General features: G+C 43.4%; 1 protein-coding gene and 1 long non-coding RNA gene across 3 annotated transcripts in view; one reads left to right on the top strand and one right to left on the bottom strand.

Moving 5' to 3' along the window:
- The window catches only part of LOC107316401 (uncharacterized), a 62257-nt gene extending 43672 nt beyond the window's left edge, over nucleotides 1-18585 (top strand). The window contains exon 3 of the long non-coding RNA XR_014948137.1: nucleotides 18225-18585. This is a non-coding gene — a long non-coding RNA (uncharacterized LOC107316401). The remainder of the gene's footprint in view (nucleotides 1-18224) is intronic.
- The window catches only part of DRC11 (dynein regulatory complex subunit 11), an 81881-nt gene that overhangs the window by 43817 nt on the left and 14528 nt on the right, over nucleotides 1-23536 (bottom strand). For both annotated transcript variants that reach the window (XM_015867813.3, XM_085552864.1), the window contains exon 6: nucleotides 15495-15685. In XM_015867813.3, coding sequence (XP_015723299.2) covers nucleotides 15495-15685 — 191 coding nt within the window. The remainder of the gene's footprint in view (nucleotides 1-15494; nucleotides 15686-23536) is intronic.

Raw genomic sequence — 23536 nt, 5'->3', positions numbered from 1 at the left:
ATTTTGTCTGGTAATAGACTCAACAAGTTACTACCTACTCTATTCTCTGGCGTGATTTTTCATGTGTTATTCTTTCTTCTTGGCCACCACTTCTCTAGCTAATTGCATGAAAGGCCTTGTCACGGAAATAAAAAATGGTTCTTTGGAGAAAAGAAGAGCATTTAACTCTTTTCAGGTTAAGACAGGATGTAGACTATGTACAGAAGAGAAGGCATGAATGATAGTTGTCCTTTCTAGACATGAACACCATAGTGTTCTGCACAGAAAAGGAACAGAAATAAAGTTTGAGGGCCCTGTAAAGAAATAAACCCCTCTTTAGTTTGTAGTTCTTGCCTGTTCCTGTAATCCAACTCAATAGGGGTTCTCTTAAATGGAAATGTTGATTTATTTTAGGTATCTTTGCTGCGGTATTTTCTTTCCCTTTGGATGTGTGCTTTTGTTAGTTCTTCAAGAAAAAATAACCTACGCAAATATAGAATTACTTATATAGCAAGATTGATTTCCACAGGCTCCTTGTCATGCTTAATGGGTTTGGACAGACATATTGCAACTGGTGTTTTATCTATGGTCCCGATCCTCATAGCATTTGCTTGAGGATTATGCAGAGAAGTAATTCAGTTGGGTGACCTGCAGGGAGAAGTGTTTGGAGGACTGCAACCCTTATTGTTCTGGCTGAATGTTTGGCTTTAAGTTATAAGATCAAGTGTTGTGAGGCCAGTGATGTGAGAGAAGAAACATTCCCATGGAGGACTAAGTGTGGGAAAGGTGATATCCTTTATTACCGTAACTATCATAATGAGAAACAATAGATGGTCTTTGGGGGTACCCGGTAATTTTCTTAGATCTGAAATGGCAGAACTCAGCTTCAAAGACAAGAAAGAGTTGAGAACAGTTGTTGGGGGATACAGCTCTAAACATGGAATGTGGTAATTCTTTGTGATAGTTTTATTACACGTAGTTTTTATTGGCCAGGAAAGGTGGACCTTTGGCTGACCCAGTACAGCTGTTCTCAAGCTTCTTGAGTTCCCAAAGAACAGATCTTACATTGAAATAAATAGGCTCTTCTGCTTTGTCACAAAGTTATTTTACGTTTTCCAGAATCCTCCTGGTCTTTTAAGGATAGCAGTGGGTAAGTTGTGTCCTGGGGAAAAAGGGAATTTCTGGTCCCATTCAGATGGACCTCATTGTAAGTTTTCTGTACAATGACTTCTTTTACGGCAGGATAGACAGGAATTTTTTGACCTATCGGTTACTTCAGAATTTTGACCAAATTTGGTTTGGGTTTTGTCTTTGAAATTTATCAGAATCATGGAAAGGTACCATGTACCTCAAGTACCACTGGGGTTTTTGAATGAGAATAAAAGGCTTGCAAGAGTTAATAACATTCAAGCCATACCAAAAGCTTAGACAAGCCTGGAGAAGCTGAATATTGAATTTACCCACCATGGCACAGAAATGGAAATAAAATTAAAGTGTCTGGAAAGAAGTTTCTTATGGTATGATATAGTTTCCTTGACTTGACTGCAAGGCAAAACACTCTTAGGCAGGGTTGCTGTGAGCCTATGTGAAGTGAAAGCATAGGGACATCTGGATCCCATCACTGCCCTTGGAGGGAATGGTTTCTCAATGAGCAGCGGGCACATCATGGTTGTTGCATGGTAGAGTACTCAGCAGTATTTCTACTGCTGTTGGCCCTACCAGGCCTGTCAGTAGTTGCCTTATTAGTGAGGAATTCATCAAATTGACCATATGCAGATGGGGTAAAATCTTGATTATCAGAAATGCACTGATCTCCAGATCTCCTCTAGTTTTACTTCTTTGAAAACTATGGAAGTATTAGGAATCTATTACTGTTGAGATACCAAGAACATACAAGACTAGTTTGAAAGCAACATACAGACTTGATCAATCTGCCTCAACCTGACTGATAACTCTAGAAACAGAGTATGGTGTATCACAGCTGTTGGAATGACCTGCAAGGACAGACATCCAACATCGTACCCGTGCTTTGTTTCCTAAGTTTACACTTTTCCTTGGTTCCTGTCATTCTATTCTGGATGTTTCCATGACTCAGTATTTACTGGAGCAAGGAAGCAGGCTATCTTCCTCAGTGTTTTGTCTCCTTAGATGAAGGGCTGCTTATCACAGACAGGTGTCCCTAGGCTTATTTGCAGTGCTATCTTCCTGATGACAGCCTTTTGAAGAAGGCAGTTGTCAGCTATGCTGTATTGGGACTGCACTGTGCAGTCCTTACGTGGAGAAGTAAAAGGCCCCTCAGGGTGTTGGGGAACTTGGCCGCTGGAGTAACGGGTACACTGGAGAGCTCAAAAGTCTCATTAAACTCTCATCTGTTTTGGTTTTTGAACATCTTCCCACTCCTTCCAGAGTGAGGTCAAAATACAGAAGCTGACTCAAAGAAAGGCCAGGTCAAATTCCCTGTGCATTTACTGAATTCCTTACCTTTGGTCAGCTTATCCTGCCTTCAGAGAATGTCAAATCCTGACTCAAATTGGCAATATTTCCTGTGCTTAGTATTAAACTTAAGAGACTGAAACAATTATGGCTGGTTTTAAGCAAGATTACTTTAACTCAGACTAGAAGCTTTGCAAGAACAGCTTTCCTGCAGAGTCAGCCAGAGGGAGTCAACAGTACTTTATTAACACAATATGAAATCTGCAAAGAGGGAAGTAAAGCATGCAATTTTGTAGTGAGGCCAGCCAAAAGAAATAACCTGCCCTCCAACATCACCAAATCGCTTGGGAAGTGGAGTGAAACGGGGAGCAATGTATGTTTTGTCTTATCAGGTTTGTTGGCGAAATATTTGAGCCATCGCTTTTTTGCTTTTAGAAGCCATGGTGCCAGGGAAGCAAGATGTACCTCTTTGGGAGATGATTGAAGGGGTAGACTGGGCAACTTTGAGTTGTTATGCTGTGGCCCATCCCTAACCTGTGCTTTAAGCTGAAGGTAACGCTGAGCTGCTGGAAAGATGTTGCTCATACATGAGCGTTGCATTGGCTCTCTCTGGACTTAGCACTGCTGTTGCATGTGCTGTTTGTTTTTTGCCACCACTTGCCTGTGAAAGGTACTTGAAGTATTTAAAGGGTATTAGCTGTCTAAAAGCTCTCTGAAATGACCGTGCTCTCCATGAAACTATTGTTCATATGCTCGTTGTATAGTTGTATGTGTGCATAATAAATGCAGCACACCTGGGGCACATCAGGCACTGTGCTGCCTGTGCATCCTGGGAAACTGAGGATGGGCAGCTTGAAAACAGAGAGAATCTTTGTGCTTTGATCTGCCCTGTTTGAAACACTTGAAGAAATACAGCATGTAAGAGTAATAGTTATCCTTGTGTGTCAGGGCTGCCTGAGGCAATGTCTAAAACCATGTCATTTCTGTCTGATTTATAGCTGCTTGCATCATTTTGCAGTGTGTGGAAGATGGGTAAATCTGAAAGTAGTACCTGGCCTGTTTCAGTGGTTCATTTCCTTCTTGAGCCTACCTTATGTGCATAGCACTAGTGCAGAAATACAACTCAGTCTGATATCGCTGGCATGGGTTTTGCCTCCTTGTACTAAAATGATCAGCGTGTGCATACCGTCCCGTTCACCTCTATGTTGCAGCCATCCCATTGCAGCTGTGCTGCTGATCTGCTGTGTAGCCAGGACTTGTCTTTAAGCATTTGCAAAGGGCATTGTGCAATCAGCATCTGTCAGGTGTCTCATTACTGCTTGGGAAAGTGACTTGCTGCTTTGTTTCAGACCAAGAGCATTAGTGTTGTGTGAATGGGGCTGCTGGTAACTAAGATGGTGCTTTCTTTAGAAGAGCTTCTGATGTGGACATGAGCTTCAGTAGGGAGTGAGAAGCTGAAAATGTGGCATGGTATATTCCCAAGTTAAGGAAGCAACCAAGTATAACGATGCATGTTTTATTTCCATTAACACTGTTGTCTTCCTGGTCCTAGTCGATGTAGTAACCAAATAGCTCAATAGCACCAAAAACGATTTAGAACCTTTGCTTTGGCCATTTAAAAACTGGTGGAAATATGACGAGGAGAAGCAGAGGATCATAGGATGCCTTGGGTTGGAAGGGGCCTCAAATACCATCTAGTTTCAGTCCTCCTGCCTTGGGCATGGTTGCTAACCACCAGGTCAGGTATGTCGGTGTTGGGAGTGCAATTTGAGAGGAAAGGTGGAGACTGAAAGGCCAAACTGCTTGCTTGCTTATTAACCCTAGAGGGTTTTCTTTTTTTTCCTCTCTCTCTGTTTTTTAATACTCGAAATCAAACTGCATTGTTTTATAGGCCTGTAGACTGGATCAGTTCTTTGGAATGGCCTTGTTATAGGAAAGCAGAGCTCCCCGGGGGGGGAGTGTAAGGATTAGTTTAGGACAGGAAAGAAATATAGGCACTATGTGGGAGAGGCTACAGTCAGCTTCTCCCACCTTGGCTCCCATGAGTTCCCAGGCCTCCCACAACTGCAGACTTTGCAATCCATAAAGAATAAAGCCTGTGTTATATAGGATTTCCCAGCAGAGGATGAAGGTGAAACGATATGTTGGGCACAGTGTTACCCTGTCTGCGGCAGCTCTCAGGGCTGAGCCAATGATGGGAAGCACATGGACTCAATGTGAAAGATGGCAGAGCTCCGGCTCTGGAATTTGCTCCCTTGGAGCAATTGTATTTTGACTTGGAATACTTGGAGGACTCCTGCAGCTACACAGACTGCAGGCTTTAACTTACAGCTACTCTTTAAACCAATATCTTCAAAATTACTTGCTGGATTACATACTTTCCAGAAAAAAAGTCTGCAGGAAAGACCCGGTCTCCCTGTGTGATGTGCAATACAAAACAAGAGTAAATTTCCTTTCCAAGCCACCTAAGGATTAGTAAGGTGCTCTAAGAGGACAGAGAGGAGTATGTGAGTAGATCTTAGTTAGGAGTGATGCAGTTTCCTCATATTATGTAATTACCTCAGTAAGCACTGAACTCTTTTGTGTAATACTGACTGTATTTTTATGCAAGTGTGAAGCTCTTTTATGGTTCTGCACTTTTTTTCCCAAGTGAACCAATGCTGTATTTCTAAGGTATCATACTAAGTTGGGCTGTGTTGAAATTAATAACTTGTGCAAGCCTAATAGGAGCAAGCAAACCCCTTGTAGACACCATAAAATCTCCCTCACTCAGCCCGGGATGGTAATTCTTAATATTGCTGTTCCTTAAGTCCTAAAGAAGCCTGACACAGCAGACAAAACATAATTAGTGATGCTAATAGCTGGGTGTGTTTAGAGAAAATGACTACAAATAATTAGGTTTTCTGTTGTAAATGTAGTGGGCTGAAACACAGCCTGACTTTAAAGCCATGGACCCTGACCTGGTTAATAAAAACAACCTGCTTGGTGAGGTCTGACCGATCACCCCTGCGCTGAAATGCTCAGTGGAACTGGAACGTATTGATTCTGGAAGGAATGGGTGAGACTCAGGTTTCAGGCAAGCTCTCATCCTGCCCACAGAAATACTACTTCAAAACATTTCCAGTGTTGAGGTTCAAAAGGAATATAGGTTTGGATGGACCAGCTTTCATGCTGACTTTGCGTAGGGAAGAGTCCACCTGTGTGCTTGGCCCACTTGCACAAGCATGTGTTGGTACCTACATATTCGTGTAGCAATTGTGCTGCTTGCTGCTCAGAAGGGAAATAGCCAGAGGTGCTAGAGTAGAACCACAGAATAGGATAGAGACATAGAATCTTAGAATCATTAAGGTTGGAAAAAAACTAAGAGCTGAGAACAGAGGGAAGGGGAAGGAACTGAGATGGGGAGGTTTAGGTTAGATGTTAGGAGGAAGATTTTCTCCCAGAGGGTGGTGACACACTGGAACAGGCTGCCCAAGGAGGCTGTGGATGCCCCATCCCTGCAGGCATTCAAGGCCAGGCTGGATGTGGCTCTGGGCAGCCTGGTCTGGTGGTTGGTGACCCTGCACATAGCAGGGGGTTGAAACCAGATGAGCATTGTGATCCTTTTCAACCCATTCTATGAATGAGGCTCACCTGCCGTGGGTGTACCTACCAACCCTGGGATCACAATGCAGCTGTTACCCACAGCCTCTGTTAGGTCATTCACTATAAGGACCTGAAGGTAGATGAATGCAATCACCTACTGCTTACACCTCTCTCTGTTTAGCCCTACTGGAATTTGACTTATGCCCCAAATGTAGGGGTATAATCTCATTTCAACAAAACGCATCTAGATACTTTATTAACTACCTAAGAATCTGCTTTCACTGAAGCTGTGCTCTCTGCCCCTATGGAAGCTGAGTTTGAGTCTAGCTGTGTACTTAGATATTTGGTTTGAGAAAGAGATGAGCCAAGGTACAGGTGAAGGAGAGATGAGAGCGGAATGGAGGAGGTCTCAGCACTGTGGTAGATGTTATGCTCATTTCCAGTGGAAGCCTGGATTTTCTATGCTGGATGATGCAAATCCCCTGTGTGAGGGATTCATTTAAAATTCAGCACTTAAGTAACTTGTCAGCAGCTCGTTAAATAAACATGCTGGCATATTGAAACCGCATTGGCCACATTCAGCCTTATGTTCCATCAGACATTCTGCCGCTATAGTCCCCAGTATGTAAACTCCCAAAAACCCACTGTCAGTGAAAAGGGCGAAACAACTGCCTTTCAGAACTAAATATATCCCTCTTATCCTGTGAGAAAGAATAACAGGCTGTCATTCACAGCCCCATTCCCAACCATAACTCGCATGCCTTCATCCTCTCCATACTCAAAATCAGACTTCCTGGCTGGAGACAATCCAGTCTTTTTATGAACCCACCTGAGCTCTCTTGCTGACATACACATTTGGAGACTGCTTCTTTTTGTCTCTGCATTGGACTTGCTTCATATTTTCCATCAGTCTTTGCTCCTGGCTGTACCTGTTTTTCAGCTTGGTACCTTATAGGTTTTTTCCCCTCAGTTATATGCCTCTTTCATCCCTCCTTTTCTGATTCTGCTTTTCTAGCTCCTTGTGACTGTTTCTGCTCCCTTTTTGCTCTGCTTCTTGTTACAGTCCATGCCACATTTCTTTTTTCCCCACTTGCCTCCTTTCTTCTTTGCATTCTACAGAGCTAAGGCTGAAAAACGTCTTTTCTACCTCCTTTGCTTGCTTTTCCAAAGAGATCTTTCTGTGGAGCAAGTTTGGGAACCACTGCTCTGTGCTTCCTGTTCATTTTTATTCTCCTGACTTCTAAGCTCTTCCTTAGTCTTTCTTTTCCCAGAATATCTTCTATCACCTCTCCTCTGCCAGGCACTGACTCCCCAGTACCTGTCTGCCCTTCCATCGTGCACCAGTGGGACTCCTGATTCTTTTTTCTCTGCCTGTTCCTTGTTCCTGTATCCCAGCACATCTTCACTCTGCTGCTGGAAAGGGAGGAAGTGGGAAAATTGGTTCCTTCACCTGCACTGCATTAACTTGCTGGAGAAGATACCTCTCTCCATTAGGGAGTGAAGTGAGAAATTTGCTAGGCCAGGTCCCTTCCTCTTCCTGCTGGGATTCACTCCCTTCCTCCTTTCTCATGGATCAGGACTGTGCTGGTCAAACCAGGAACAGGTCAGGAGGCAGAGCGGACCCTTGTGGGGCAGTCATAGTGGGTCATGAGTTGGGATGCTGAATCAGAAACCAGCTCTGAGGTGGAAATCTGGCCCCAGCTATCAATGCCAAACACCCCATTTGCGTGTTCCTGCCTTCAGAAATCCCATCTGCTGTATGGGGACTCGGCTTGAGAAAGGAAGAAAGAAACAGCAGTGTGGGAGAACTGCGACCTAATATGCACAGAAAAAGCCAGATTTCCCAGAAAAAAAGCCTAATCCAACCTTTAAAACATGGAGAGCAGTATTATAATAAACTGCTGGCAAGCGTGAGCCCTGAATCTTACTGATGTTTGTGTCTGCACGAGTATCTATGACAACAAATAAATCTACTGTTTGGAAGCGTCCTTGAGAACATCGGTGGGGGGGCTGTGCATTATGTTGGTATCACTTAGCATTTCCAAGCTGTTAATTCCTAAGTATTACTGTAGATGGGTATGACTACGTTAGGAAAATGAACTAATTAGTTACATGGTTTTTCTTCTTGCTTGCAAATGGGCCCGGCTCAGAGTAATGCTATTTACTTTAGCTGATTCCAGACTTTTTAGGCATAGGAAGGAATGAATATTTTTAGGAGCTTTAATGCTAAGCAGGAGGTTTAAACTCAAGGTCAGTGGACTTTGTGAGTTCCTTTCAGCCATTTAAGGAAGGTAGGAAAGTGAATCTAACCTTAGCTTGTTGTAATGGTCAGTTTTTACTTTGTAATGCCACAAATCCAAAAGCAGAAAGCAAACAAAACCAGGCAGCTTAGACACTGAGCATTCAACTTACAATATGCAGCTCTGAAAATGCCGAGCCAACTGATTCATGTTTTTCCATTAAGGAGACAAGTTGAAGACACCGTTTTTCCTGTGCAAAACGAAGGTCCAACTGGACCTATCCTTTTGATCCCAAGATGCAGCAGAAGGAGCTGCAATGTGGCAGTACTGGGTTTCTACCTTGGGTCCTTTGGAATGTGGTGATGATGGGTCAGTGGCTGAACTAGAGGATCTCATTGGTCTTCTGTAACCTTTATGGAATCTGTGGTTCTATTGTATCTGTGCTACTCCTGTTCTTCATATCCTGCTGTTCTACCTGCACAGGCTCTAGATGATTCTGCCTGTAGTCTACAGTTGCTTGAGTGTTTAGAGCAATGGAAAAGGCAGAAACTGGTGTTGTGAAATGGAGAGGGGAAAAGATTAGGTCTGTCTGAACAAAGTGTTTGAGAAGTGAGCAAGTTGAGGAGAAAAGTGGGATATACTGGTCTGCAGAACAACCATGCTTGTTACAGTTTTGTAATGTGTGACTGTTGAATCTGAATGAGCCTTTAATGCCTCTAGTGAATAATTTATATGCAAGCACGGCAAGAGGTGTGTAATGCAAATCATGCCTCAGGGAAAAGATGAATATGTGTCTGAAGATGCTGGAAGCCTGGAGTGCTCCTGCAAGAAGCCCCTGATCTGCTCTGATGGTGATCTGGTTGGAGAGCAAGCGTATGGGCAAGAGTACACATCTCTGCCTGTAACTGGCTGCAAGCAGTTCTGCTTCTGACAGTCTTGCCCATTACGTACATGGACCCCTCTCTGGAAGCTGTTGGGAAGCTTAGGATAATGACTAAGCTGTATTAAACAGTATCAGGATCTGACCCCGTATTCGGTAACAAGAAGTCAGTCAGCAAACTGTCAGTCCAAAGAGAGGTCGTCCAGGGAAGGTTGTTAACAGTGTAGTGATTTAAGATATCTGGATGTCTATCCGGAAGGGAACAGCAGAGCTTGGAGAGCTGGTGCAGATTTGTTTATGTGCAGCATTGGTGAGTAAATCATAGGCCGTGAGGATGATTTGTTACGCTGGGACTGGGAAACTTGACTATCTGAGTTGCTTTAAGAATCCTATTTTTGATCCTTGATCATTGCAAACTTTTGATAGTTCACTGACCAAACTGAGGAATTAAGGAACAGCAGTGGACTCCTTTGCATATGTTTTTAATCACTGTGTAGAGCTAGTAATCATTATAAATTTGAGTGTAAATTCAAGGAGCCTTACGAGAAAGGGAAGGCAATGTATTGTCAGAGTTTGATTTAGAAAGCAGAGCTAACGATACTATCAAGGCCTCTCTGGAGGCCTGACACCAGGGTTCAACTGGTCTTACTATTTGAGATACCCGCTGCTGAGATTTATCTGTGTTTCACCAAGTATGAGAAATATACGGACACAGAGGCTTCCGCCTGTTCCCCCCGAAAGCCATCAAGCCACCTCCATTAATGTCAGCACACTCGTAAATTGTTTGCATACACCAAAGTAGGCAACTCCTGCCACTGCACAGAAGCTCCCAGAGGTGTCCCATGCCTCCTGTAAATCCACAGGCATCTAATAAAGTAGATTCACTGCAGATGGACTTAATCAGTTGCTCCCCTCTCCTTTGGAATTAGAGGGGTTCGCACTTTTAAAAGCAGAGTTCTCACAAGTGAGAAGGAACTGGGGTTGTTTTTATTAATGGCTATCAGATCTGGATAGCTGATCCTGCTCAAAGGGAGCACAGGTTGTACAACTGTGGGCTGCTCTGGCCTCGTTGACATCCTGTTCCTCTGCTAATCTTGCTATTTAATCCTCAGCACGCACTCTCTGCTCTCCCCCTCATGCACAAACAATCCTCTTGTTTATGATAACTTATTTTCCCTCTGTGCAAAGAAACCTGGTGGGTTATTTGTTCTGGTACTCCTCCTGTAAGCCAGTGATGCGTTTGCATTCCACTCCCTCACTCCCTCCAGCCCTGTCGATGTCTGCCAAAATTAGTCAATAGACAACAGCGCAGTGGAAGCTTTAAGGACATGTCAGAGAAGGCTTAAACATTACCCATTAATGTTTACAGCTCCTAATTATGTTAATTAATCACTCCTAGAGTTTGCATCACCCTGGAGCCCAATGGCAGGAGTTTAGTTCTCATAGATGCAGGCTCAGATTTGGATAGCAGAGTGGCTGCTTGCAGCAAGGAGCTCAGCAAGGATGAGCTGCCTGATTATTTATATGGGGTGGACAGGTTTAGCTGCCAGAGCAATGTGCTGTCATGGCTGCCTTGCTCCTGTTGGATCTTGAAGTTTGCTTTGGCTGTCCACACAAGGTACAGCCAAGCACCTGAATGCAGGCTGCGCCACGGCCAAAAAGATTGATGTTATATTCAAGCTGTTGCTGAAGAATGGCCTTTTGGTGCTGGAGAAGGGTATGCAGAGAGTGCTTTGTGCCAGCATTAACTGTTACAGCACAGAGGTTATTGCCTTTGCAAAATGTGGTGTTCTCTGTCAGAACACAGAAGTTATAGATGGAAAAAGCAGGTGTCTCTTTTATCTCTTGCTTGAAGGTTTTGTTAATGATAGGTCTTGTCCCAACATGAAATATGCCAGCAATTCTCTATTAGTTGATTTAGAGACAACAAAATATCACCTTCCTAGAGCAGAGAGTTTGGTCTTTTCTTTCTTTCTTTGTTTTTTGGCCCATTTTTCAGCTCTTCCTGAGAGGGCTGAGAGAAGGCAATCCATGCTGGCTGCTGAGTGGTTCAGAAGAAGCTTCAACTTGTTTCCTGACGCTTTGGGAAGGCTTTTGGTGCTCAAACACAGTTTAGTGGGGTAGGTGGACAGTTAGACTGGGTGATCTTGGATGTCTTGTCCAACCTTCTTGATTCTATGGTAGGATTCTCCACAAGAAAAGTCTTTATGTAGATGGCAGAGAAGGAAGAAATGCATCTTCAAGTGTAAGAGGGCGTAGTAATGGCAGAAGACTGTGATTAAGAGTCTGTTGGTATCTCTGGTTGGTTCTGTTCCAAGGATTTCCAGGCTGGAGCTTGCTCTTTGAAAGAACTGTCTGCCTTTGTGGCTCACTGCACAAAACCTAGTTATGAAGCAATTTTCCTATCAGCTGCTTGTGAACCGCTGCCATATTGTGTTGAGACTGTGCTCTGTACTCCTTGGTTACTTGGAAAGCACTGCTGGCAGGCCAAGGGTGTGCACGTACCATAAGGCAGATAGGACTGATGGATCAGCTCCATCAGACAACATCAGCTCCTGCAACTCAGAGCTGAGGGAGCGTGGCAGTGAGGCCAGCACTTGGCACAGCCGAGGTGCGATCTGTCTCTGTCCTGTTGGCAGGACCTCAGTGCTGATGAATTGCCTGGCAACTTTCACACACGTCAGTATTGACTTCATGAGGAGCAGAGTGTGAAATGGGATACGAACAGGGCCTGACACAAATACTTTCCCCATTATGCGGGATTTCAGAGCAAAACCTCTCTCTCCATTCATCTTCCTCCTGCCTCCCCATTGCTCAGCCCTGCTGCCCGGGGAGTCCCGTGAACAGACCCATTGGCAGTACACTCAGCTCAACAAAACAGCCTTGTGAAAAAGGGAAATATAACACGATCACTTCCTATTTCTTTCTCCTTTCCTCCGCATCAAAGGCTGGGCTGGCTGTCAGGAATGTTCAAAATGAATAAATACAGCACAAGAACCCCCTTGCTTCAGATGGAGTCTCATTCACTCGCCGTGAAGCCCGGCCAATTCCTTCGCTGACAGTGCTCAAGTCAGCAGGCAGAGCGAGAAGATCACTCAAAGCTAATCAGTTAAGTGTAAAGCTATAATGAAAGCGCATTTACCCCTCTCCTCCTCCTTCCTCTAGAAAACCAATCCCCCAAATCTGTGGGAATAACACACCACGTACATAAAAGTTGCTATTACTTAGATCCCCTGTTATTAGGTCAGCGATGCCACTGATGAAATGCTCCCCAGAGCTCTGAGCAGAGCTACATAAATCCTGCAAGAAATTCAGGGCGTAATTTGTTACAGCTAGAGGGCATAAGATACATTACAGCAAAGCCTGCGTGTGAGGCTCTCCCCTGTGATTCTGGAGGCTATCTCTGGTAATAAAAACCTCAACTTGATTTCTGATCCTTCATACTGATTTCTGTCAAAGGCTTTTCTTGGAGAAAGACACTGTGGCATCTTTTTTTGTGTCATCAGGGGATCCTTCTGTGCTCTTCTCTTTGCCTCCCATTGTTAATATAGAGATGACTCCAAGAAAGATTTGTTGCCTGGGGACTGTGGGTATCTGCAGTGGGCAAGATGGTGAGGACAGCTTTTGCATATGTAGTGCAACACCCTGAATGTGAAATTAGGGAGAAACCTTTCTCATCTACAATACTGCAGGAGATTGTAACTAAAGCCCCAGCTATGCAATTGCTATATTTCAATAGAAAACCCTGTTATTAATATAACTGTGGGAGTCCTTTGATTAAAATCCAGGCTCAGAGGTACATAATCACAGCGACTCCGTCTTGGGTTGTGAAATGACAGACTCTACTTTTCCCTGGTGCAAAGCAAGTGGTACATATTTATAGCAGTTATCCTTGCAAGTGGAGAAACTTTATACGTGCTCGTTGCTTTTGTAACTTGATAGCAGTTGTGCTGAAAGACAACACCTGCTAATTGTATTTCCCATCACATCCTTTTCCTCTTGAAGGATAAAATATGGGAGTTTGGGTTTATTTTTCTAGCACGTACAGCAAAATTCACTCAAAAGAATCTTTGTTCCCTTTTAGCTATCTGTTTATTTAATAGACTATGGAAAATGTTAAGCTCTGTCAAAAAGCCTCATTAAAGAATAATTTATAAGCTACATTTAGATGTTCCTCTCATAGGCTAACTTAGTGGAGAGCCAAAATACATCCTGGCAGGTAATAATTAATGTAAACCTTGACACTTCAGATCTGCCCTGCCATTCATTGGACCAAGCAGGAGCAAGTCACAGCCAGTCCTGCTTGTTCTGCAGTGTCTTGGGCATGTACCATGCTGAAAGCTTGGCTGTGTGTGACACATGTGCTTCCCATGTGCTGATCTTTTACCTATTTTGGATGCGAGCAAATGTGTCTGCTGGGAGAACTATTTTGATCACCTAAATGGAGGCCTCCCATGAAGAGCTTCATAGCAGGCAGCTCTCTGACTCCTCTCTGTGCCATAAAGCCCTCATCACTCAGACAGATTCCAATGAACTGAAACACTGGGTGACGTCCAGGCTTTGCTGAAGCTGATGGCAGCTCTCCCACTGGCTTCAGTAGAGTCAGGATTCTATCTGCCACATTGTTAAGTCATCGGAGTAGATTTTATCAGTGAGATCTGCCTGGTCTTGGCTGAAAGATGCCTTACTGATTTTTAGAGAAGATGAGGGACGGCTCATTTAAAAGAAGAGAGTAACAGGGATTAAGATCAAACACGTCATGCTGACTGCCACAGGTCTAACACTGTTCCTGTACCATCAGAGATGACCCCACATGAGGGCTTGCCACATAATTGCCATAATTGGATGCACAGCTTCTCTTTAACTCTGCTCTATCAAAATGATCTGAGTTGGGTTAATTTTTACAGTCATGTTGCTGTGGGTGGCCGGGCAGAGGAGCAGTTCTGACCGTGGTCATAAGGCAGGACTGAAGGGGAGTTGTTTTCTCAGCCTCTCCCAGCTGCAGTAGAACAACCTGCCTGTCTAAAGGCTTGAGTACAAGCAGCATTGTCACTGATTAACTCTGCATACTGGTGTATCTTAATCCCATTTAATAGGATCACTTGCTCAGGAAAAGCATACCCATAAAGCTATCCGAGAACAGTTAATGCGGTGCTTATATTTAAACACCAGCTTTAATCTTTGTGAATTTTAAAGTCAAAACGAGATTCAGGACTACTGAACCTGACTAGATCAGACCAGACAACCTACAGGGTAGTTAAAGAACTCCCTTAGTTATGTATTTATATGCTGGAATACTGACCATGTCTGCCTACAGCCTTGAAGCCTCATCTGAAGTTGAGCCCCAGGGTGCATCTGGGATATAAATTTAACAACAGGGTTCCATTTCTGCCTTTAAGACTTATTGAATGAGAGTGATCATCATGCAAACTCTACCTTCCATCTCGGGAGTATTTCATAGATACGCCTATAAATTAGGCAGTGAGGGTTTTGACAAAGAGCTCTTCTAGTCATGCCTCTATCCATCCAGCAATTGCTCCAGCTTCCTCCAAATTACTGTCTGGACTGGTTAGGCTCTCTGGCATCATTTGCTGTTACTGCCCTGGTAGGGAAGATTTTACTTTTAAGATCTTTTATCTGTCTTTAAAGAGCTCAATCTTGGAACTTTGGAGCCCTGCTTCTCACTTTGCATGTACATAGTGACCTGCTGGATGGTATAAATCCTAGAGAAAAGGACTTGCATTGTAAAACCAGCCTATATTCCTTAGCACAAAGCCTTAAAGCACTGCCCTATTAAAGCTGCCCATCTCCAACTTTAGCTAAAGTAAACTTCCTAAGAAACCGTAGGTGTCAGCACTCAGTTTAGAAAGGTGTGAGTATGTGCTTAACTCTACTGAGACGTGAAGTTTTACTGAGATCAGCAGCACTGCTAAATAAAGCTTCATTTGGGGAAGCATCTTGGAGGTCAGGCCTCCATTATAAAGGTCCTTCAGGTTGGCATAGGCTGCTCAATAAAGCTGACAGCAGGCACCTGGGCTCCAGCATTGGATATGTGATGTGCTTTAGAAAGAGTTGTATTTCTTTTTTGTCGAAGACTAAATTATCTGTTAAACCTTATGCATTCAAACATGTAAAAAGCTAGTGTGCCTAAACATGCTTCATATATTTACAAAGCTAGACTGTATGAGGAGTTACACACTGGTCTGGTTTCCCTACTTATGAGCCCTGCTGCTCAGGATCTCAGTTCTGCAGGTGATGCTTGCAGCAGAACAAAGATCACTGCTGTCAAATGCACTTGTGCAGTCTGTAAGAATGATACAACCATGCTCCCTGGAGCAAGCAGTCTCCTTCAGAGGTGAGTGTTTATCTCTGCTCACCGACACTCGATGAAGCACTGGCCGATCTGATCCTGGAGAGTTTCCCTGATGTCCAGCCCCTCTGTTTCTTTAAGCTTGTTCTTGATGAATTCTTCCTCGTGGCTCTCCTCGACCTCACCTTGCGGGGCATCTTCTTGCTTGATGTGCATCTGTGAGGTACTGCGAAGGGCCTTCAAGTGAGGAGGGAAGCTCTGAGAACAAGAGGAGAAATGAAAAGGTATGGTGAAAAGAAACTTAATACACACCAGAGTGCTGGGTTGACAGTGATTCTGAGCTTACGGCTTAATTTATTTGCGGGAAGGCAGGAAAAAGCCCCGCTCTCATAAGAAGTGCCTGGATGCATACAATGGCCTATTGTTAGCGTTTCAGCATTAATTAACAAAGTTGCAATGTACAAAAACAACCCTTTCAGCTGTGGGATCCCGGCATCAAAATGAGACAGGTGAGAAAGCTGCTGTTCTGCAAATGCCAGCTTTATCCGTGTCAGAAGGGTGCCAGAGGTTTTTAATTGAGTTTTCAAATGTTTGGACTTCCCAGTGGTACTTTTTTAATTAGCCAGTATTGTTTTTAATATGTTCACTTAAGGTTTTATATGCTTGGTCATCGGTTTCCTGGTATTTTGCTGCAGCTGGTAATATTCCTTTAGGAAATCAACTTCCTTTGAGGAACAAACAAACAACACAAAAAGAATAAACAGCCTCCCAAGCGCTGCAATCAAAATCATGGCTCCCCGAGTTTCCCATGATTTGATAACCTTGGCAAGAAGGACTTCTAAACCAGCCTTACAATAATAATTTCTGCCCCGTGATTGATTTTACATGTGTGCTTTAAGAGAGATAAAAATGAAAGTCTCTCTGGCATGCAAATACAGAAGCATGAAAAATACCATCTGTGTGGGTGGCCCGAAACTTTGCATTTTTCAGTTTGAGATGGCTGATAAAGTTAATGTGTTCCCAGTGTGTTTTATGAGCCATTCTCACCTTGGAAGGTAAAGAAAAGTGGGTAGTTCTTTTTAACAACACAAATTTGAGTTTTTCAGTAATTCCAGGATGAAGTAATTTCCACATACCTGGGATGGATATATATGTTATATGACAGTGTGTGCCAAACTGAAGGGTGGAAAAGAGAAGAAAATGTGGTAAGCTGTTTATGTGATGCTGTGTTTTCTCCTCCTCAAAGGCACGTATAAGTGGCAGCAGATGGGAACAAAAGCCCAGGGCTGCATTTCTGCCCTGGCTTCCCACCTTCAGAACGTGTCTTTAACTCAGCAGATCTCAGACTAACTCGGTAACACGTTCTCCTCACTCTGACTCTGGAAATGTGTTTCCTACTGTGCTGCAAGCCCTAATTCCAGAGGACTCCCACAAAGACAAGAAAGCTTCTATCAAAGGTTTGGCCAGCTGACTTTTAAGATCCGTTATTCGGTGTTTTTCCATGCTTCAACCAGCTTCCAAAAATCACTAATGAGTGCCAAGCAAATTTGGTTTTAGAAAGTACACAGCGGGTTTGCACACTGTCCAAAGAAAGCGTTTGAGGCCCCTTTCAGGAAAGCAATTTACTGCCTTCACTGCATCTGCAATGTGTGGAAAAGGAATTGGTCAAGGCCACCACGGAGAAAATATTCAGACAGAAACAAGAAGAGCAGCATGCTTCACAACGGCAGCTGCACTTGCTCCCTGTCTGAGTATATGACCCGAAGATGTTTGCCTCTCACCCTGAGATGTTATCTTCACTCATTTGTCACTTTCTATAGTCATCAAGAGTTTCAAATTCTTCACTTTCAACAGCAACTCTTTTAAAGGACGGCACAGCTACTGTTTGCACTACTTATTTGTCTTTTACTCACAGCTTTAAATGGACTTCTGAACAGCCTGCTCTAGCAAAGGGGACCCATGGGGCTTGCTTTCCAGATTGCGGTCTAGAAGCGAGATTCACTTCCCTTCCGCAGTTCCCCACTCAACTTTTAGCTTTGTTGGTGTAATGTTTAAGGGACCGTGCATCTTAGAACTTCCCAGTAGAGTGTTATGGCCCAGAGGTGTTGGTCCCAATGCTGTTAATGAAGAGATGAGGCAGCTGGAGCCAACACCACTCTTCCATGTCCTCATACAGTGCTATGGCACAGTCTGAACAGACACTGTGTTATGCTCAGACAACCGACTAGTTTTTCTAACTAGCTGCTCACTGGGGAAAGTAGAGGGGAGGGCTGTTTATTTAGAAGTAGGTTTTCCAGCATTTCCTGCTGAAGATATGTGAGAAGAATGTGGATAAGGGAAAGGAATCTGGAAATGAAAGAAAGGGACTCGAACAGTATTTCCATGAGCAAAGGAAGCTGTGGTGAATGCTGAAGGTGTCCTGCTGGGTGATCCTGTCCTGTCCTGTCTCCTTTGGGAGTGAGACTGGAAGAAGCAGAACCAATGATCAGGCTGAGGCAATTCAGTGCAAGAGGCACAAAGGTATCCCCAGTTTTAATCTGATTTGCAGGTGCTGGAGAAAGACAGGCTTCTCTGTATGAGTTATCTGAACTCTTAAGAGTGAATTTTCGTGAGGTGACTCATTGAATGAACAGCTGGTTGGCACTGGAAAGGGCCAGTTCCCCGTTCCCCCTATCTGCAGGCTGTGCGGCCCCTGCCTTCTCCTTTTTGGGCTCTGGCGCTCAGCTGACCTTGCAGTGAACCAGACCAGCTCTCTAAGAAATGGGAAATAATCTCCTTTATCTTTTCTCTCCCCCAGGTTAATTCTCTTTCATTATAATGAGGTGAATCAGTCAACCAAAAAGGCAGCTGAGAGCCAGAGCCATCGCAAGGGAAGAGGTGGGCAAGCATGGAACAGTGTGTTGAGCAGGACAGTCAAGCAGCAGCACAGACAGGAGAGCATCCGTTCTCATCCACCTCTAAGTCTCTCCTTAACTCAGCTGTTCTTCTCAGCTGCTCTCCAGTCAGCCTGAAAGGAGCCTTTGATATCTAGCTGCTCGTCACTGCAAGTTTACTGCCCACGTCTTCCATCGGTGCGAAAGTCAGATGAGGTAAGAGCTTTTTGAACTGGCAAGAACATGCCCAAGTGAGCAAGACCAGAAGCAGGGGATTCTTATCTCATAGTGAACTAATACAGACCACACCTGTGCTTGGGTCCAAAGCCATGCAGCTGGTGTGGACACAGTCCAGCTAGCTCTAAACTAGCAAACTCAGATGCTGGTGGCAGCAGAGCTACAGAACATGCTCTAGTCTCCAAAATCTATGCAAGGCCTCTATCTGCCTTGTCTCCATCTTCAATAGCTCATTAAAGAACAGGAAGGTCTCATTCTCATTCAACCGTCTTTTCTTCCAGTCCTATTCTTTTGTTGTTGTTAGTATTTTCTAAATTGGGGTATGTTCGCCACTCACGTGGAAAGGAGTTTCTGTACATGGACGAAAAGGCTGCTGATGTGAAATGTGCTGCTGCTTGATTGCTTCCATTGCTGGGAGAGTGGAGCCAGCTCAGACCTTGGCAGGCAGATAAGTTGGGTTCATGGGGAGGAGGCTATGGACTGGAAAGGAGACAACGAGATAGTGTGACATGGCAGGTACAAAGAGATGCATTGATCTGAGTGGGAGTCAGTTCTGGCAGGCAAGTTGTTGTGAGGAGTGATAGAGAGGGACGGTCATAACAAATGTCACCCTTTGAAGCAGACCTCATGATGGGCATCCAGTTGCCCACTGGGGGTCCTCCTGTAGTGCAGAGCTCTGGAAACAGCACACATCGAATCAGATGGGTGAGGGAGAGCATGGAAAGAAGAGCAGATCTGTTCATGACAAATGAGTCCTGAAGGACTCATGGCAGTCTAATGGAGAACATATGCAGTGCACTGTGTTTATGAGTGAGGACTGGGAGGCTTACGCATGTCAAGAACCACGAGCTGGCTTCTGTTCTAGGGGAAGAGGAGGAAAGTGCTGAGCAGTTGAGAGGAAATCATGCCACAGCTATCTGATTTTAGGGGTAATTTTACAGGTGAACATACAACTGGCCTGACTCTTCCTTCAGTTACTCTGAAATCAATGCAGTTATGTCAACAAAAGCTGAACTGAACTTGGTGTCTCTCCAGATCTTCCCAAGCAAACTCCAGCTGGTGGGGTATGCAAATGGACTGAAGGACTGACAGAAAGATGAGAATAGGAAAAGTATCCATGTCACTTAGTAACAGGAGGGGAAAGGCGCTGACACACGAGGAAACATCAAAAGAACTTACGTACATGTGGGCGAAGAAGTAAAATTGATAATATCTTAAAAACTGCTTCCTTGACCTGTAAGAACTGATCCAAGAGTACATCAGGGTGTGGAAGACCTAGAAACCGAATCACTGTTAGAGTCTTATCTACATCCTAACCAGAAGGTGAAATAGATAAAATTGGAGTGAATTCAACAGAGACTCCAGCTGCAGGAGCTGCTGAAGAGATATAACAAGATGTCCAGATGATATCAGTTTAAAAATGATGTAATTGTACCATTGTTTTAGCTGTCAGTTCTCTGCCATCTGTTGTGCATTTGCAGTGTGTTTTCATAGAAAAGCTTTTTTTTTCTTATGTCAGATAGACTCGAACCAAGGAAAGAAAACCAGGTCCAGCCGGGAGCCCGTGTGTGAGAGAACATGGTTTCCATATTCTTGCTTTGAAATGAAAGAAAGAAAATGTGCCAAGCTTACTTTCTTTTGACCACAGTTCGTTTGCCAATCACAGAAGTATACGTCGCCCTAAACCTCTCCAGAGTTTGAGCCATCCCTATTCCCAGCTGTGAGGAGGCAACTGCAAAAGGTGGGAGCTTAAACCATCTTTCAGACACTTTTGGGTCTTCAGAGGGAGGCAGAGACAGTGGAGTCTGCTCCTTGATGACAGAACTCAGATTTCAGAAGGAAATATGTCTGAAAAATACTTGTCCATCGATGATGGAAGAAATAGGTACTGAAAGGGCAGAAACTGTGCCAAGATAGATGGTCAGTGCGAGAGGGTGGCTTCAAACAGCTCCATCAGCGTTGTCTTCCTGCTGACCAGTCTCTGACCTGTGCCTTGCAGCATTGCAGATCTGCTTTCCATGTGCCCATATACTTGGTCTGGAATTCTAAAGTGTTGTAATGAGACCGTTTGATGAGGGCAGCTTTGCAGCTCTCTATACTTAATGTGCACGTTAAGGAAGACAAAAGGCAATTTATTTCTAACATCACTTCTCTCAGCGCCTCTAATGTTTCTGCTTCTGAATCAAAGGGAGGCATTCTATAGTGAGACACTAATAAATAGCTTTTCCTTGGGGGAAGAAGCATTTTCCCATCTTTAAGAAATTTCTTTGGCCATGTGAAATTCAAATTTGTTAACTTGCCCTGCAAACAGCGACTCATTTAGAAACAAATTACAAATATTAGATGGAGACAGTGAACTTGATAATGCAATGCTGCCACATTGGTTGTAGAATAATGCATCTTAATGAAGGCTTCCCATGTGAATAAACCATTATATTTACAAGCTTTTCACAGTTAATGACCCAGAACTGGATAACGAAACTCACATTTTTAGTGCGGTCCTCTGTCAGCAAAAGTATACATATTAATAATTGATGTTGCTGTGAAAATAGGGCATAATAGGAAGATTCCTGAGTTTCTGGGAAAATAGGACTACATGGTCCATTAACTTAAAATGCTTATCTAATGTTTGATGGGCTTTGTCTTTAAAATCCTTGTTCAAATTAATAAGGCAAAATGGACGTTAGTCTAAAAGAGAATTTTATTTCCAACTCATCAGTCACAAGCACACTGATGAGAGAGCTGTTTGATCTTCTGCTCTTTATTCCTTCTCCCCTTCTCCTCTACAGAGAGTGTGTAGGTTTTACCAAACTGAAAGACCCGCCAGCAGAAGGAAGGAGCAGTTCCCTGCGCATTCCAGGTAAGCCGATGTGATGAAAGCCTCTGTGCATACTCTCCTTCACACTTAGGAGCCCAATTGCATAGATCATTCTTTCCTAGCTTGAAATGTCTGCCTTTCTGCTTAGTCAGCTCAACAACTTTTCCCAACACAGACTGCTTTATTGTTCATTATAAAACACTTAGAGGTGTGCAGGCTGGCTGAACACGCTTAAGGCTAGAGTTCTACATCTAGGAGGCCCCATACTGTGGAACTAACTGCTCTTCAATTGTTCCATTACAACTGCACTTACAAGGAAAGATAGTCTTCTTTCCAGTGAAATAAATACATTCCATTTCATGTTTCAAGGCTAACGCTCATAACATGCCTGAAAGGTGGATTTACTGCAGCTTTTATTACTGGGTACTTAATTTAGGATGGTTTCTTTTCTTAGATCTGAAACAGCACAGCTGAAAGATGCTTTGCGTGGTTTTAAGGGACTTTTTCACTAATTGTTTTGCTACAGACAGCATTGTCCAAGACTCTAATCTTTCAATAGATGCGGTGATTGAGTAGCATTTTGTTGCATTGAAAGCAAGATTTTTGCATCTGAACTACATGGAGTAGTAGTTCAAATTCATTACTAGCAGAAGAAAAGAATAGTCTACCTAAGCAGCTGGGGTCTTGTTCTTCACTAATTTATCCTGCTGAATTTTATGCTGTGATCCAAATGCTCTGTGGAAGCTTAATAGATAAGTTAGCTGTGTCCTTCCTTTCTTGTTTTCTTGCTTTGTCTGGCTGCAGGAAGGATGTGTTTTGAAGAGGCCTCTTGTCTGTAGCAGACCGTGTTCATATAGGTTCCATGCTACACAAATAGTGATAGCCACATCAATTATATGGCTGAATTCCTAAATTAGGCGCAAAAGAGGAACGACTGAACAAAATATATTGCATTCATTAAAGCTTCCCTACTATACGATTCACTCCAATGGCTTTCCCAATTAAAGTAATTGTCATATGCATTCAAACAAAGCATTTGTAGTAAGAGGTCTTGTTAGAAAAATATTGAAAAAGGCTGCTTCGTAGATTTATGCAATCTATAAATAAATATTGACATGTGACACATTTCCATAAGCTCAGAAAGAATCGGAAGTGGTAAAAAGCCATTTATATTCATGGCCATATAAGTTTATGTAATTATGGTTATGTTTATTTAGATAATTTAGATTTACTTGGGCATGCTGTCAAACTTCTATTAAAACTGGCAAGTATGTTGTGGACTCTGAAAGGCAGTGTGACTCCAATCAATGAAAGCCAAATTATTCAGTGGGATTCTTGCTTGCTTGCTCTGTTAGACAGATTAGTTGTCACTCTTTTAGATGTATCTGCATGCCTGGCTAAATAACAAAAGCTTTTGCTGACACTTAAGCATCCTCTAGGATGCAAGCGCAACAAAAATCATTGTAATCTAAAGCCTGACAAAAACAGGCCTGGTGTTTGCCTTCTTCCAGGAACTGAAGAAATATTTCAAATTTTATGTATTTATGGAACTTGCACTTTGTCCAGTGCCATATAATATTTATTTAGCCACAGGCTTGAATATTTACACTGAAAGCTATTCCGGGAAACACTGAGTTGTTTCTAACTGGATGAAATGAATTATATTTATCAGGAATTCAAAGTACAAGCAATGTGTTTGGCAGACTCTTTTCTCAGATATAAATAAAAGCATTAGCCAAGACAACATGCCTAAATTAGGGTATGCTTAAAAGAGGTAAGCAGGAGAAAACAGTTATTTAAGACTACATTGGTCCATTCATATATGAAGGATATAGAAGGAGGAAGAGCAGTGGATATGTTTTATGGGAAAATCACAGATAAGCAAACGTTGAGCTACTGTGCCATGGTAAAGGCTGAAATGATGGAACAGAATAGTGTGAAAGCTGTGTACATCAGTAGGTGTGTGTCTGAGATGACAAGGAGCTTATGTGTGTGCATGCCCAAAGCATAGAATCATAGAATGGCCTAGGTTGAAAAGGATCACAATGATCATCTAGTTTCAACCCCCCTGCCATGTGCAGAGTCGCCAACCACTAGATAAGGCATCCAAGGCTCAGTCCTATAAACGGCCTAAGCATGTGGAGCACTTGGCTCCAGTGGGGTTGATTACTTGTGCTCACA

This window comes from Coturnix japonica, chromosome 7, assembly GCF_054131305.1.
Source record: "Coturnix japonica strain WE chromosome 7, WE-NBRP24, whole genome shotgun sequence".
NCBI classification, from domain to species: domain Eukaryota; kingdom Metazoa; phylum Chordata; class Aves; order Galliformes; family Phasianidae; genus Coturnix; species Coturnix japonica.
This window is presented reverse-complemented; position numbering and strand designations above follow the sequence as displayed.